This window comes from Mangifera indica, chromosome 14 (assembly GCF_011075055.1).
Source record: "Mangifera indica cultivar Alphonso chromosome 14, CATAS_Mindica_2.1, whole genome shotgun sequence".
Lineage (NCBI taxonomy): Eukaryota > Viridiplantae > Streptophyta > Magnoliopsida > Sapindales > Anacardiaceae > Mangifera > Mangifera indica.
Genome location: NC_058150.1, coordinates 1,988,875 through 2,005,199, shown reverse-complemented (window position 1 = coordinate 2,005,199; position 16,325 = coordinate 1,988,875). Strand labels below are relative to the sequence as shown.

Sequence of the window (16,325 nt, the reverse complement as noted above, 5' to 3'; positions counted from 1 at the left end):
TGATTTTAAATAGTCTTTTTGTTCTAACAAATTTATTGAGTTTATTCAAATTTTAAATAAATTAATATTTTTCATGTAGATTATATTAAATTATAAAATTAAACCAAATTACAGATTGATTTATAATTTAACATATTAAACCAGAAAATATTATTTAATTTTAAAAACACTGATAATTTGGAGTAGAAGACCGCTTTGTAAGCTCAAAAGATTATATCCTTTTTTAAATTCTTTATGTAATTTTTCATATTAATTCAATGTTTTAATACTTCACTGGGCTTTGACCATTCAACATTCTGGTTTGGGTCAATTACTGGTTTGACCCTAAACCCTAAACCTTATTTGACAATGAAATCGTCATTTTCAACACCTCTTAACGTTGATCTCATAATCTTTTACAATGATTTTATTAATTTTAATAATTTTTGTCCTAAATCGGTAATTCATGTGGGACCTAACACAAATTTTTAGATTAAATCATGATTCAATACAATTCAATAATGATCAAAATTGTTATTTTTATAGGTCTCGATCAAACAAGTTAAACCAACTAGTTCAATTTGGTTTGTGATTAAAATATAATTATGCACACTAGTCATGAGTATTAATTTATATTTTGTTGATAAATTTTCTTTTCATCGACAAATATAAAGATATTATAAGATCTCTGTGTTCACTATAATGAAATGTGAATAAAGAAAAAAACAACAGTAGATTAGCAATAACACTATATACAGAAATAATGATGTGTCACAATGTGATTGGATATTGTATCTTTAATTTTTAATTGTCTAATTATATGATAATATCTCCTCAACCTCATGAAATAGTTTTTCGATAATTTGATGTATATTTACAAATTATTTATATATAATATATCATGCATTCATATAATGATATACCATCGATTGAAAAGATTTTTTATATTATCTTTACCGAATGTCTTAACTTTATCTTGGTGGATATATGGGTCAGAGTTACGCAGAAAGTGGAGTAGTTAAACTGATTAGGGTCTCATTGGCCCATTTGAAAATATTTTGGGTTGGGCTGGAATTCCAAAATGTCAACGTTAATCACAATTGCATCTCAACTAATTTAGAATTCATGCGTTTTATTATTACAAAAATATTTATCAAAAGAACAGTTAAGTTTAAAATTGGCTCATGACTCCTCACTTTTTTTAATTTTTTGATAATCGGAAATTTCCTTCGCATTTGTTAGATGAATAAATTTAAAATATAATGATTAAACCCATAATTACTATATTAAGTAAATCAAAATTTTATAAATATAGTAAAAATCTGAATCCAATCCTTTATTTTACTCACAATTGGGAAGGCATCATTTCTATCGAATTGCCTTTTTAAATGTGAGAAAGATTTAAACTCAAATTTTTTTGTTAAAATCGATTTTGCTAACTTCTCTTTTTAATATTAAGATTAATTACAAGTTCTATTTTAATACAAATTTATATTTGTTGAGATTGAATTAAAACGTGCTCTTATCTATTAATAAGATATTGGTCTATCTGACCGGCCAGTGCTTAACTACTTATCATCTCAATAAATTTTGTTTGTTTACTCATACTAATTTAAAAGGCCAAAGGACTATTTCCTATCTAATTTTAGGTGCATTCTTAAAATTATACTCGTAAATTTTGAAAAGCTAAAAATCTCATCTACCAGTTAAAAACCTTAGTTATTGTTAGGGATAAAATCATCATTTAATAAAAAAATTTAAAAATCTAAAGTTTATTATATTTGCCCTCTCAATTTAAAAATCTCACAATTTTTCCTTACATGAAGTTTGAAAAATTAAAAATTTTTCTCCTAGGGTTTGCAACTATCTCTGTAGACAGTCGTTTCTAATTGCATTGACTCTGTCTCTCGACTTAAATCTATTTGTCGATCACATCTTAACCACCGGTGAAATATATTCCCTCCGACGAAAAAGAAATCATTTTCGTCAGAGTGTCTTCGTCTTAGAAGAAGACAACTTGGCCATTTGAGACCTTCGACGTCGTCTTCTTTCGAGACAAAGACAATTTCGTTTTCGTCGATGGTTGGGATGTGATAAACAGAGAGAGTTAAGTCGGAAGGGAGAGCTAATGCAATCGGAGACAACGAAGTTTGTCGTCTCTGACAACGGTTTGCAAACCCTAAAGAAAAAATTTTGATTTTTCAAACTTTAGACGAAGAAATTATGATTTTTTTAAACTGAGGAGGGCAAAAGTAATGAAACTTTAATTTTTTTATTAAATAACGGTTTTATCTTTAATTCTAACTAAGATTTTTAATAGATAAATAGAATTTTTAACTTTTTAAACTATATGAATACAACTTTAAAAATATACCTAAACTTGGGTGGGAAATAGTCCTTTGGCCTAATTTAAATAACTAATTAAGCCCCACGAGGATGGTGATCATTAATGCTGTGAAAGAAGTAAAGAACATGCCAACCCACTTCAATCTATGTTGTGTGTCTAACAAAGGGGCCGGGCTAGGTTCCAGAAGTACGAAGTTAGGACAGAAATTTATAATGTAACCTATACAAAGCTTCTTGGTAGATATATCATGTATTTAGTTTTAAATATTTAAATAATATATTATTATATAATTAAAATTTTTTAAATTAAAAAATAATATTTAATTATATGATAATATATCACCTAAATTTTTAATTAAGTATTTAAAACTGATTATATATAATATTACTAATTGTTTAAAATATATTCATGCATTTTATCATATACGGTTTGATAATTTTATCACATGAATTTATCTGATAATTTTCATTTTTCAAAGAAGTGAAACATGAGTGGGTCAAACTAATAAACTTATTTCTTTATTTTTCATATAGGTGAAGACGCGAGTTCCAAATATGTGAAAATGTGAGTAAGTTAAACTAATAAACTTATCTTTTTATTTTCAATATAGGTGAAGGTAGAAGTGGCAATTGGGTTAGGCTAAATTGAGGTTTGACCCATGGCACGAGAAATGAGTCTAACCCAAAAGGGTCTAACCTAATATTGTAGCATGTCAATCTTAACTCTTAGGATTTTTGGGCAGCTCATGACCCTAAGTGTTAGGCTCATGGGCCAGTCTATTACCATTCATAATATTTTAAAAAATATATTATAATTAATTAATAATTATAATATAAAAAAATATAAATATTTATAAGAAATAAAAATTTTATAGTTAAAAAAGTGAGTTTGAGTTCTTTAAATCAATTTCACATGTATGAGATAACCAAAATTTTAGTTTGATTAAAACATGTTGTTTAACATTTATTTATAGTGGGTGAAAGAAGTGAAAAATTTTATTCTTTTAGATGCGAGACTCTTTACAAACTGTAAAAATATAAGTATAAAAGTCTCACATATAAAATAATACAATCACTAATTCCATTCATGCAATATACATAAAGACTAAGTAAAATAGAAAATTTAACTAAACTCATGTTTTAGATCTCACATTTATGAGATTTATTATAAAAACTCAATTCAACTATTATAAATAAGTTTATCTTCTTTTTTATCACAATTTAATTTCTTAACATGTTTTTTAATAAAAGAAAACATAATAAAAAATTTATTATTAAAGTTAATGGACTGGCTCGATAAGGGCCTATAGGTCGGCCCGTTTAAAACCCACCTATTGTATATAAAGTTAGACCTTAACATTTTTATGGGCCAACCGAATCCATGGGTTCAATTGGTCATGTTGGAGCCAACTCGACCTATAACCACTCTAGGTAAAGACGTGAGTATAATATAACCAAACTAATGATACCGATAGAAATACTCTGCTTTGACACCATAATAAAATACGAATAAACCATGTTTATGGTACATTCAACTACCGTGATAATATATAAATTTATACATATCACATATCATATATGAGAAAATATAAATTAATATAATTAATATACAATAATATAAAAAAAGAGAACATATATTTAACATACTTGCTAACATAAAAAATCATGCATTTAAAATATATTATAATTTAAAAATATATTCTAATATTTTCTAGCAATTTATCTATTTCAATAAATGTTACTCCAGTTGTGTACCACACATCCCTCTTGCCCCTATGTCACTTGATTTTATATTTGTATTTTATAATATGCATAAATATTTTACATAATTTTATACATAAATAATGATATATCATAATATAATCAATTAATTTTAAATAAAAAATAAAATAATATTTAATCACATAATAATATATTATAATTTATATATAAAATTATATATATTATTTATACATATAACGCTACCCTTTAATGGATTGAAGATTGTTTTCAATTGAGAGATTCATGCATATTTGATCATAACCATGAATGGTTGCTTTAAATAATATAATTTTGTCCCATCCATGCAATCAAGAAACGTTATGACTTCTTCTTACCAATAATTAAGATTCGCCAACCTCGTTGAAATTTTACAACAATATTTGGTCTGATTTTGATTGAAAGCTGGCCTTGCTTTGAATCAATGAATAATAGGCCAATGTTTCCTCAGAGAGAAGTTAAGGTCGTTATCATAGCCATTGAGCTATAGAGATTTAATTGACTACTTCGCACCCACCATTTGATGAATTTACACTTTATACCCATTAAGTTTAAAAATACTAATTTTCCACTTATTTATTAAAATCAAACGGGTATGTATATCATTAAATCTAAATATCATAATAGAGATTTAATTAAACATTATTTCATTTCTAATATTTAAAATATTGCAAAAATACCCCTATTAGACTAAAATACGAATTTATAGAGGTGTAAATATATTATTTGAAAAATTAGGGAAATTGAATATTTTTCTTTTTATCTTACTTAAAAAACTAACATATTCATCCTTATAGATTTTTAAAATATAACTATAGTTTCAATAGTTTATAATATAATATTTATAATTATTTTATCTCCTATAATTTTTTTAAAGTGTAATTATCATTTTTTTAAATACCAAGTGACATATTAACATTTAAAAATTTTTAAATATATTCTAATTTTTTTTTATATTTCAAAAACCCTTTTGAAATCTTATTACAATCTTTAAAATTTTTAAAAATTATAATTTATTTCTCTAACATAGATAGGATTTTATATAATTGACACTTTTATCTATATTTATAGTATGATTTTTTAATTATTTTTAGCCAAAATTGATAAAAATTAAAAAAATAAAATTATTTAGAAAAATTGGGGGGCAAATTATTGTTCAGTTTAAGAAAATTTGGCCTTTTTAATAAATTTCTAAAAAATAATTTTTTAATAAATAAATAAAAAATTAATTTTTTCTAATTTAAAATATAAAAAGTTATCATATTCATAGAATCGAGCCATATATGGGAAATAGTAATTTGGCCCAACATATCTTCCCAAGAAAAAGTAGGATTGCGTTCAATGATCGTAGACAAAATATAAAAAGAGGCCGTCATGCGATTCTGTAACTCGTTTTCCTCGTGACGGAAAATGCTTGAGTTTCTAGATAACGACGTTAAATTTCTGTGGCCTTCGGTAGATGTTCCGAACGTCACACCTTTACCTAACTTTTTCATGGGATTCCTAAACTGAAGACATGATATGCTCAAGTTGACGCCAATTTATTTTCCCGGTAATAAAATATATATTTATTTTAAATATATAAATAATTATACCTTTATATATAAATATATTTTATTATTAATTAAAAAAAATTATTTTATCCAAGTTTTAATATATTTTTGAAATTATATTTATAAGATTTTAAAATTTTAAATATTTATTCATAGATTGTTAATTTTAACCAAAACAATGGATAAAATAGTCATTCTAACAGTAAACCTTAAAACCTAAGAATTTATTTATTCCCTATATAGTTAAAAAAAAACAATTTTTTTTAATCCAAAAGTTTAAAAATCTTACTTTTTCTTCTAAAGTTTTTTTTTTTGTCATTCTCTAGCAACAAGAAAAGCTGTTATCGTTGGTCGGTTACCCCAGCATCTTCTTCTCCAGCAATCGACGTTCCCATCTGAGTAAGTTCATTAGATGAAAGCAATGATTCGTTTTCTTCCAACAAACCTACTCCGTTAAGAAAGCCAATGATCAGAAAAGAAGATGTTAGGGTGGTCAATCAATAGCGACAATGGGTTATCATCATTAGAGAATGAAGAAAAAAATTTTTTTTAAACTTTTGGTTGAGAGAAAATATTAGTTTCTAAACTATGAGAGAGAAAATGCTATAAATTTTTAAAGTTTTAAGGTTTAGTGATAAAATGACGATTTTACTCTATATAATTAACAGTTTTAGTTAAAGTTAACAACTCATAAATGAGTGTTTAAATTTTTAAAATTCTATATATGAGACTTTACAGACACATCAAAATTTAAGTTAGAATAAGTCCTTTGCAATGAATAACAAGAGGGAAATTATAATTAAATTATTATTAGTCTTTTTCAAAATTTATAATATATATGCACAATACAATTATATATATAATTTTTATATATAAATAATATATCACCGTATAATTATATTATATTGAACTTATATATAAATATTTAATATAAAACGACTCCAAATTCTAGAATATCTCCATATAAAGGCAGAATGACGGGTTTTGCTTTCGGACGTGGGGCCGGATAAAGACTGTGTCGGCAATAACAAGTGGGACGGCGCCGTTGCATATTTTAACAGTGTTTGGAGTTGTGAATCAGAATCACGTGTGTGTCGGTATACAATAGAAATGGTACACCGCATTGCTTCTTGTTCTCTACGCACAATAATTGACTGCTAATAAAATTTCATATATTATTAGCGTGTCTGTTTATGATGACCACTCAAATCACGTTTTTCAAGTGGGATCACCTCCCTATTTCCTCGCATTACATGCTCTTTATATTTAGGCCAAAAGACTTGTTTACCTCGGTCTTACCCACTAATTTTTTAAATTTAAAATCTCATTTATAAATAAAATTTTATTAAAATTAAAAATAAATTAATTATTTAATAAAATATTTTTTAAAACTAAAGTTTCATTACATTTATCTATTTTAGTTTAAAAATCTAATATTTTCTCTTATTAAAAAATTAAAAAGTAATAATTTCATTTTTAAGGTTTAAAAACCATTGTCAGCTATGATGAAATTCACCATTTTCGATTGTGTTCTTCCTGCCACCATGACTACCTACAAATTAAAACAATTAACTTCAAAGAAGATAATTTCGTCTTCATTAGAGGATGTTATTGTCGTCAGTGGATGAAAACAAATCGGTAAGAGGAGATAAGTCAGGAGAGAGAGTCAACGTGACCAGAGATGGTAAAATTCGTTATCTTTGACAATGGTTTCAAAACTTTAGAATTGAAATTACTATTTTTTAAACTTTGAATTAGAGAAATTATTAAAATTTTAAATTAAAAAGGGAGAAAATGTAATAAAATATTAGTTTTTTAATTTTATTGTTAAATGATGATTTTATCTTTAACATTAATTGAATTTTTTAACATAATTCTACTTATAAATAAAAGTTTAAATTTTTAAAAATTAAAGAATATAAATTTGAGATTACACTTAAGTTTGAGTGGGAACTAGTCTTTTGGCCTTATATTTATTTTGAGTAATAGGTTTAATGTTTTTATTATATAATTACATACAGAGAGAATATATTATTCTTATTGCATTTTATTTTATTTTTAAATTAAAATAATTCAATTTCATAATAATAATTTTAAATTTGAGAAAAATACCTGGCCGCCAAAATTGAAGGCTGCTGAAGACTAGGCATGTACGGCGGCTAAAAAACAGACACGTTGATTGTTTGACACGTGAAATTGACGCGTAGATTGTTTGATGGGATGTAACGCATGAAACATGTGCACCTTGTCGCCCATTCCCTTCTTCATACTAAACATATATTATTTATTTTTGGTTCTTTGGTCACCACAACGTTCCCCATATCCCAGCTTCGACATTTGTGGTACACGCGCTCTTTCAAGAAACTTGTTGTGAAAACAATGCGTACATTTTTAACCTAGACAGTGGCATTATAATTAATTATTTTTAACATTTCCTTATTCATTAACTGTAAAAATATTTAAAATAAAAAATATGTTGATTATGTGCATAATTTTAGATATAAATAACAATATATTATCATATAATTAAATAATTAAAAATTAAAAATAATAATAGAGTTTTATATTAATATATTATTATATATATATATAATTATATATAAAATTTTATTAAATTAACAATAATAGAGTTTTAATCCAATTCCTCAATTTTCATGTTTAAATTTTGAAAACAAGGGACAATGAAATGATTATAAAAAATAGAAAGTGAACGTGGGAATGTATTAATGTAGTAATATTTCAACGCCTTAGAAGACTTCCGAAACGTTTGGGGAAAAAAAAAAAAAAGTGAGTCACACGTGGTCATATTTCCATGTGCATTTAATCCACTTGCCGTCCACATTATGCTGTTTTTATCAGGCCAAATCACAAGATCCCACCCAAGGTTTGCTGAAATGACTTACTATTAAACTTTTAAAAAACCAAATTTTCACCCATTAACCACTCATGTTGATATATTTTTTTAAATGATTATTTTAATTCTTTCTTGAAATTATAAAACTATCAATAACATTTAACATAGATAAATTATCAACATACCTTTATTAGTTTAAAATTTTATAACTTATATTTCTAAAAAATATAAAAATTTTAACTAACTTTAAAATATCATATTTTAATCAATTATTTAGATATATAATTATCAATTTTTAAATTTTAAGGATGTATTAAAATTTAAAAAACACTTCAAACAATTTTTTAAATTTCCAAAAAAAAATTCCTTGAAATTGCACTAACACCCTAATATTTTTAAAGATTATAGTTAATCATAAATTTTGGAAAGAAAAAAAAGTACAAAGATTATAGTAATCCTTGTAATAAATAATTATTATCCTCTTTAATCACTAATTAAAGCATAAGCCAATTGATAATTACAGAATCTGTCACTCTCTCACATGTGAAAGTTTCACAACTCATTTGAGCACACTTTGGTCAAACATGCGTTGTATCTGTTTGACTGACATAATTGCAACTACCCACTAAATGTTTTAATTATTCTTTTTATAAACTTCAGAAATCATATGTAATTATTAATCAGAGCATTTTTTTTTTATATATTTTAAAGTGTTTAATATTTCTTAAATTTCTAATAAAATCCTTACTTATATTTTCATTTATAGGTGCTCTCGTTTGATTTTTTTTTTCTCACTTGTTCTAAAATTCACACAAGAATAATTAAACTGAAAGATTTTCAAATTTTATCATGATTATTTAATATATTTTTAAAAAATATTTTTTAATAAAAATTTTCATATAAATTAAACAGTTTTATTGAAATTAAATCAATTATATTAAAAAAGATAAATTTTAAAATTAATAATTAATTTTATAATAAGATAAATTAATAGTTTAATTTTAATATATTAATACAAAATTAAATTATATTTTTTTACACATAAAGTTTCTTTTTTTAATCAACCGTTGGTAATGTTGTTGAGACTGACACCTAGCTAATTTCGAGATTGAGATGTTTCTTCTAGAAATTGGTTGACTTTTAAAATTTTTTTCCCTCACACATACACTATTAAATTTTTTAATTTTAACCACAAAAAAAATGCAAAGATGGAGAAGAGAGAGAAACTTGAGAAGTGGTGCATGGTTTTTCACATGGGAAAGCGGCTTTTGCATGTGGGGCAAGGGCAACAAATATAATAAAAACGTTATTTTCATAATATGTCTATAGCAAAACGTGTCTTTTTATTTATTAATAAAATTATATATATTTATTTTTAATTTATAAATAAATATATATTTAATATATATTATTAAATAATTTTAAATTAAAAATAAAATAATATCTAATTATATAATAATATTATATATATACAATAAAATTAAATATCGTTTTAAAGTTTTAACATTGCGGAGAGCCGATTAATTGGAAAAGTGTTGAAGATTTTTTACTGTTTGAAGCGGGTGAATATATATTTTGAAGTAAACTTAAAAAGATTAATTTTTTATATTTTTGATAGATTTTTAATTCCCAACCAATACCATCCAATTTTAAATGCTCGTCCTTGTCGCCTCGACTTTCTATCAGCTCTGACAAGCCTCTTCTTGCCCACCCATTGATGACAACAGCTTCTTCTTGCAATTCTCTTCTTGCCCAGCTACCGGTGGCAACCTCTCCTCTTCTTTGATGTCGTGGTCGTCATCGTCATTTCTCATTTGGTTGTAGAGCTTTTGATGATAACTATTCCAATTTTGAGCAAGTGTTTGCATGTATCAGCCTTGGGATAAGCTATATAACAGCCTCCGTCATGACTTAAATAGCTGGATTTGTGTTTCATGGAAGAAATGGGTTTTGTTTGGCTATCAAATTTTATCAAAAAATTGGTGTAAAATTCGTTTTTTTATGTAGGATTATGTAGAACGAGTTCAATCGACGGGGATGGAATAATTTAAACACTGTAAATAATTTAAAATCCTAAAAACACTCTTCCAATTCCAAACTTATAATATACAAAAATAAAGAATTCACCTTGTTTTTACCTTACCTCAGTCAAAACACAACCAAGGGGGCTTATTCTCACAAAAGATTTAGTGCACCTCCAGCTTCGTATGATATTTGTCTAAACAATCTATCTGACAGATCATAAAGTTGTGTGATGTCGTTTAATTTTTTCAATTTGAGGATAAGTGATTTTCATATTGAGAAGTCACTAAAGAGGGAGAGAGATTATTGGTAATAAGATTGATAACGCATTCAAGTGAATTATCGGAAAAGAGAGAATATATATTTTTTATGTAAATACAATGTGATTGTTTATTATTAATTTTGATAGCGCAAAGGATTATAATTTATGCAAGTTTTAGTTCAATTTCAAAAATATACCCGTGATAGATGAAAAATCTAAACATTCACCAATATCTAAACTAATGTTAAATTTTTTTATTAAAAATAAGAGTAAAACTATTTTTAATAATAATATTAAAAAATATAATATTTTATCTTTTTTCTTCCTTAAGTTTTAAAAATTAACATTTAATCCTCATACTTAAACTTTAAAAAATAACTTTTTTGACCCAAAATCTTAATTTTTTCTTCACTCCTCCCTCCGGCCACTGACAACTGATGCAGTTGGTTGTTGGACGATGCTTGTTGCCTAATTTGGATGACAAAACATCGTTTAAAGATTTGGACAGTGAAATATCGTTCAGATTTGGATGACTCATATCGTTCAGATTTAGATGATAGTCATCATCCTTGGACAATGATTATCGTCTTTTGGATGACTTTGTTTTGTTTTTTCACTATTAGTTGGCCGTTCAACAGAGAACGTGGTTAGATTTTAGGAGAAAAAAATAAAATTTTGAAAACTTAATTTACAAGAAAAAAATGTTAATTTTTTAAACAAAAGAAGAAAAAAAGATAATAATTTTAATTATTTTAGTATTACTGATAAAATAATAAATTTATTTTTTTAATCTTAATAGAAAATTTGTATATATATCTTAATAAATTAAAACTTAAATAGGTATTCAAATTTTTTATTTATAATAAATATAACTTTGTTAGTTCAACAAAATATAAGGGGGCATTAACTTTTCCATTTTGATATTATTAATTTGGGTACTTTATTATTAATTTTGTTTACTTTATTATTAATTTGGATATGTGATTGTTAAACCTGAGTCAGCTAACTCTACTTCACTCAACGCCGGTTTTTAACCGATTAAATCGTCCATCTTCCTCCCTCGAAACCACCCACTCTGATTTTTCACTAGCGTAAACTAAAATTCAGCTCAAATTCACTCCAAATAAAATCCCAAACCCAAATGCACTCTAAATGGACTCCCCTCTCCCTCTCCTCTCTTAACGCTATCTCCCTCTCTACCTCAGCCCACTCACTGTTTTGACGGACTACCGGCTGCCACCCACCATTAATCTTTGGACCGACGACAACGCTTCTGTTATGGAAGCTTTCATGACCTCCGATTTAACCGCTATGTGGCCTCCTTCTCAGTCCTCTGCATCCACATCTGACCCTTCGAAAACCCACCTTCCTTCATCCTCTCAGCCCTTCAATCAAGAGACCCTCCAGCAACGCCTTCACCAATTGATCGAAGGCGCCCGGGAGAGCTGGACCTACGCCATCTTCTGGCAATTCTCTCGTGATTACTCCGGCTGTTCCCTTTTGGGCTGGGGTGATGGCTACTACAAAGGCGAAGGCGATAAAGGCAAAGCCAAAATCAGAACATCATCGGCTGTTGAGCAGGAGCACCGTAAAAGGGTGCTTCGCGACCTCAACTCCATGATTTCTGGATCAACGGCCACCACCGACTATTCTGTTGACGAAGAAGTTACCGATACGGAATGGTTCTTCTTGGTTTCTATGATTCAATCGTTTTTCGTTAACGGAGGCGAGCTCCCGGGTCAAGCGTTTTTCAGCAGCAGCCCCGTTTGGGTTTGCGGGTCGGAACGACTGATGAATTCGGGATGTGAGCGGGCTAGACAAGCACAGGCGTTCGGGTTACAGACGATGGTTTGTATACCCTTAGCCAATGGCGTTGTTGAATTGGGTTCCACTGAGGTGATTCTTCAGAACTCGGATCTGATGAGTAAGGTCCTTTTTTTGTTTAATTTTAATGGTATGGATTTGGGTTCTTGGCCTTCTTCTTCCATTCAAAATCCAGATCAAGGAGAAAGTGATCCTTCTTCCTGGATTAATGATCCCACGTCGACTATGTTTGATATCAAAGACTCTGCCGGAGGAGGAACGCCTGCGGTTGTTTCTGGTCCCGGCTCGGGTTCTGTTTCAGCTTCTGTTAGTAATAATAATCTGCAGATTTCAAAGGGAATTCCGTTTGAGAACCCTAGTATAACTTCTTTAACTGAAAATCCAAGCCGAGTTTCTTTACCGCAACTGCAAATTCAGCAGTCGCAAACGTTTTTCTCGAGAGAATTGAATTTCTCTGAATATGCGTATGATAACAGAAACGGGAATTCTCATTTGTCGAAGCCCGAATCAGGGGAGATATTAAATTTTGCTGAGAGTAAAAGGAGTGGGAATAATTTGTTTTTGAATAATTCTCATTTCGGAGCAGAGGAGAGTAATAAGAAGAAAAGATCGCCCGCTTCGCGGGGAAGTAACGATGAAGGGGTGCTTTCGATTACTTCTGGTGTGAAATTGCCGTCTTCTGGGGTTGTAAAATCAAGTGGTGGCGGTGATTCTGATTATTCTGATCTTGAGGCTTCTGCCCTTAAGGAGGTTGATAGTAGCAGGATCGTGGAACCTGAAAAGAAGCCGCGTAAACGAGGGAGAAAGCCAGCAAATGGTAGAGAAGAGCCATTGAATCATGTCGAAGCGGAGCGACAAAGAAGAGAGAAGCTCAATCAGAGGTTCTATTCTCTGAGAGCTGTTGTTCCTAATGTTTCAAAGATGGATAAAGCTTCACTTCTGGGTGACGCAATTTCATATATCGATGAGCTTAAAACCAAGCTTCAAAATGCTGAAGCTGATATAGCGGATCTCCAAAACCAATTGGAATCGAAGAAGAAAGAATTTGGCGGCGGTAACAATTCGCATCCAGGGCCACCACCATCTGATCAAGGGCTCAAACTGTCAAACCATGCTAGTAAATTGACTGATATGGAAATCGAAGTGAAGATTATTGGATTGGACGCCATGATCAGGATTCAATCAAGTAAAAAGAACCACCCTGCAGCCAAGCTAATGGCAGCCTTGAAAGAGCTGGACTTGGAGGTAAATTACGCCAGTATGTCAGTAGTGAATGAACTGATGATCCAACAAGCCACAGTGAAGATGGGAAGTCAGTTTTACAGGCAAGAGCAGCTGAAGAGCATCCTAGCAGCCAAAGTTGGATAAGAGTTGGTAGAAGGAAAGTTAACTTTGGCATCAGTAGAGAAGAGCTTCAATGAAAATTGCATTTGTTGTAGGGCTCTGGGACATTTTAAGGCTTCCCGGTAGCTTGCGCAGGCTCTGTAATTATTATATATAGCATATATATTTTGTTGTTGTTCTTGAGTAGCTTGTAGTGTAAATTTAGTTTGCAGATGCAGACGGTTTCAATTGTCAAGGAACTGAACATGAACATTATTAGGTTCTCTTCAATTGAATATAGCTTTTTCTCGTTGAAATTTAGTATGTGTAGTTGCAAATTTTCGGCATAATCGTGTGTTAAAAACAATCAAAGTTATGTGTTCGGTGCGCGTTTTGCTCGTCTTAAATTCGCCGTAAGATGGGATGGGACCGGGCGGCGCTCTAAACAAATTTTATATTTTTGCACCATTATTTCCTTTTCAAAGGTTTACGCGGAATTTCCGCGGATCAATAATTGAATTGATTATTTTATTAATTTAATAATTAAATTAATTATTTTATTAATATATAATTGTATCTATTTAATTACACCACTAATCAATTTAATTTATTATAAAATTATTATATATATATATTTAATAATATTAAATATTTATTATATTTGTTAAATATAAAATATTTAAAATATATAATATATAATTTTAGATATATTAAGTAAATAATTGATATTTTGATATATAAATAAAAAAATTAATTACATATTATTGAGTTTAAATAGTTTTTTCGGTTCAATAAATTTATCAAGTTTTAAATAAATTAATATTTATATATAAAGTAAATCAAATTATAAAACTAGATAAAATTATACACTAATTTATGATTCAATTGATAGAATCGAATAATTCGATCTAATTTTAAAAACCTATGTTTTTGTTTCAATTTTTAATAATTTCATAAATTTATTCTATAAATACATCAAGAAAGCAGAGTAGGTAATGTATTCTCTACATGAAATCTAACTCAATCACATGACTCTAAAATTGGGTTGTCAATTTGTGAATAGGAAAGAGATTCTTAGATATAAACAGAAACAGTTAAAATCCTTTTAATCAGGGATAAAATAAGAATATGGTAAATATATCTTTGACCTATTTTCTTCTTAATCTGTTATTTTCTTTAAATATTCCATAAACCCTAAAATAGTAAAAAACTTAAAAAAATTTTGAATTATTACAAAAATATCTTAATATTTAATAAATATTTTAATTTGTTTTAGCAAAAATGAGAAAACAATTATCCCCGGAAAGATGGGAACGGAAAGAAGAGAAATTTTTTTTCCATGAGAATGGTATGAAGATTTTTTGTTACCCTTGTATCGAGGTCAAGACATAAACAGAAAAAAGTTTTCTTTATTGGGACGGAGATAAAAATTAGATCATCCATCTCTTACACGGTGTCGTTACCATTCCTATTTATAACATTAATATGAGTTTTGTGTTTACCATTTTGTCAAGTTACAAGTTTAATAACTAAAATAAACAAATAAATATTTCTCTCTATCCAATCAAATCCCGTGCACTAATGATAGATTAAGGACATATTTAGAATCGGTTAAGCTGTGTTTGCGGAAATAATCAAAATTAGCAATGGTGATTATTCTCTCTCCCAACAAAATACTCATCAGATCTTATCACTAAAATTTTGTTCCTCTCTTCTTCTCTTTTAATTGCCTGCATTGTACGCTCATGTTGAGCTTCACACCCCTTTCAATTCTTTTCTTCTCTTCACCTGAAGAAATAGTGTAAATATAATTGACACCACTGCCACAATGACTCTCAGTTGCCTGACTTGCCGGACCGATTCTGAAGGGAACTTAAGTCACTATGATCATCAGCCTTCCAAGAAAATATTTAGAGTAAACGTTGAGAGGAAATGGTCGGGAAAGTTAGCTTCAGCGCCATGCGAGCAAATAAGAGAGCCTGTGACTCCATTGTCGATGGAGCTAGTTTCTTCTGAAAAGCTGAAGAAGATTCGTCGCCCAAAAGTCGTGACGTTTGAAGATAACAGCCCCAGGTTGGTGAGAAGCCCAGGAATGAGAAGGGATTGGAGCTTTGAGGATTTCAGAAAAAGAAATGCATTCAGAATTAAGACAACACCAACTCAGGACGAGGAGATTGATTATTAATAAAATTATAATATATTTTTCTATCATGGTTAATGGCTGGTTGCCACCTTCTCTTCCAGTTTCAGTCGTTTTTGGGTTTCTCTATACGTTTTATTTTTAATTTTTTGTAGATAAATTGTGACTTCGATATAAGGGTAAACCTAAGAAGTTTACAAATGGAAGATTGAAATTCCAGTTTTAGTTGAGAGGGGTGTGTCGTTCATATAATACTATAAAAGG

General features: G+C 28.6%; 2 protein-coding genes across 2 annotated transcripts; both read left to right on the top strand.

Moving 5' to 3' along the window:
- Positions 1-11,962: 11,962 nt before the first annotated feature.
- On the top strand, positions 11,963-14,242 carry LOC123196519 (transcription factor MYC2-like; the record flags this gene model as incomplete). The annotated part of the gene is made up of 1 exon (XM_044610584.1): positions 11,963-14,242. A coding segment is annotated over one exon (2,004 nt), but the record flags the coding sequence as incomplete, so codon positions are not given.
- Positions 14,243-15,749: 1,507 nt separating this feature from the next.
- On the top strand, positions 15,750-16,106 carry LOC123196518. Its single transcript, XM_044610583.1, has one exon. It carries the CDS (start codon positions 15,750-15,752, stop codon positions 16,104-16,106), a length of 357 nt encoding a protein of 118 aa, XP_044466518.1.
- Positions 16,107-16,325: the final 219 nt, after the last annotated feature.

What these genes read in the sequence shown, in the direction of transcription:
- LOC123196518 (XM_044610583.1), top strand. Translation starts at nt 15,750, where the DNA reads ATGACTCTCAGTTGCCTGACTTGCCGGACCGATTCTGAAGGGAACTTA.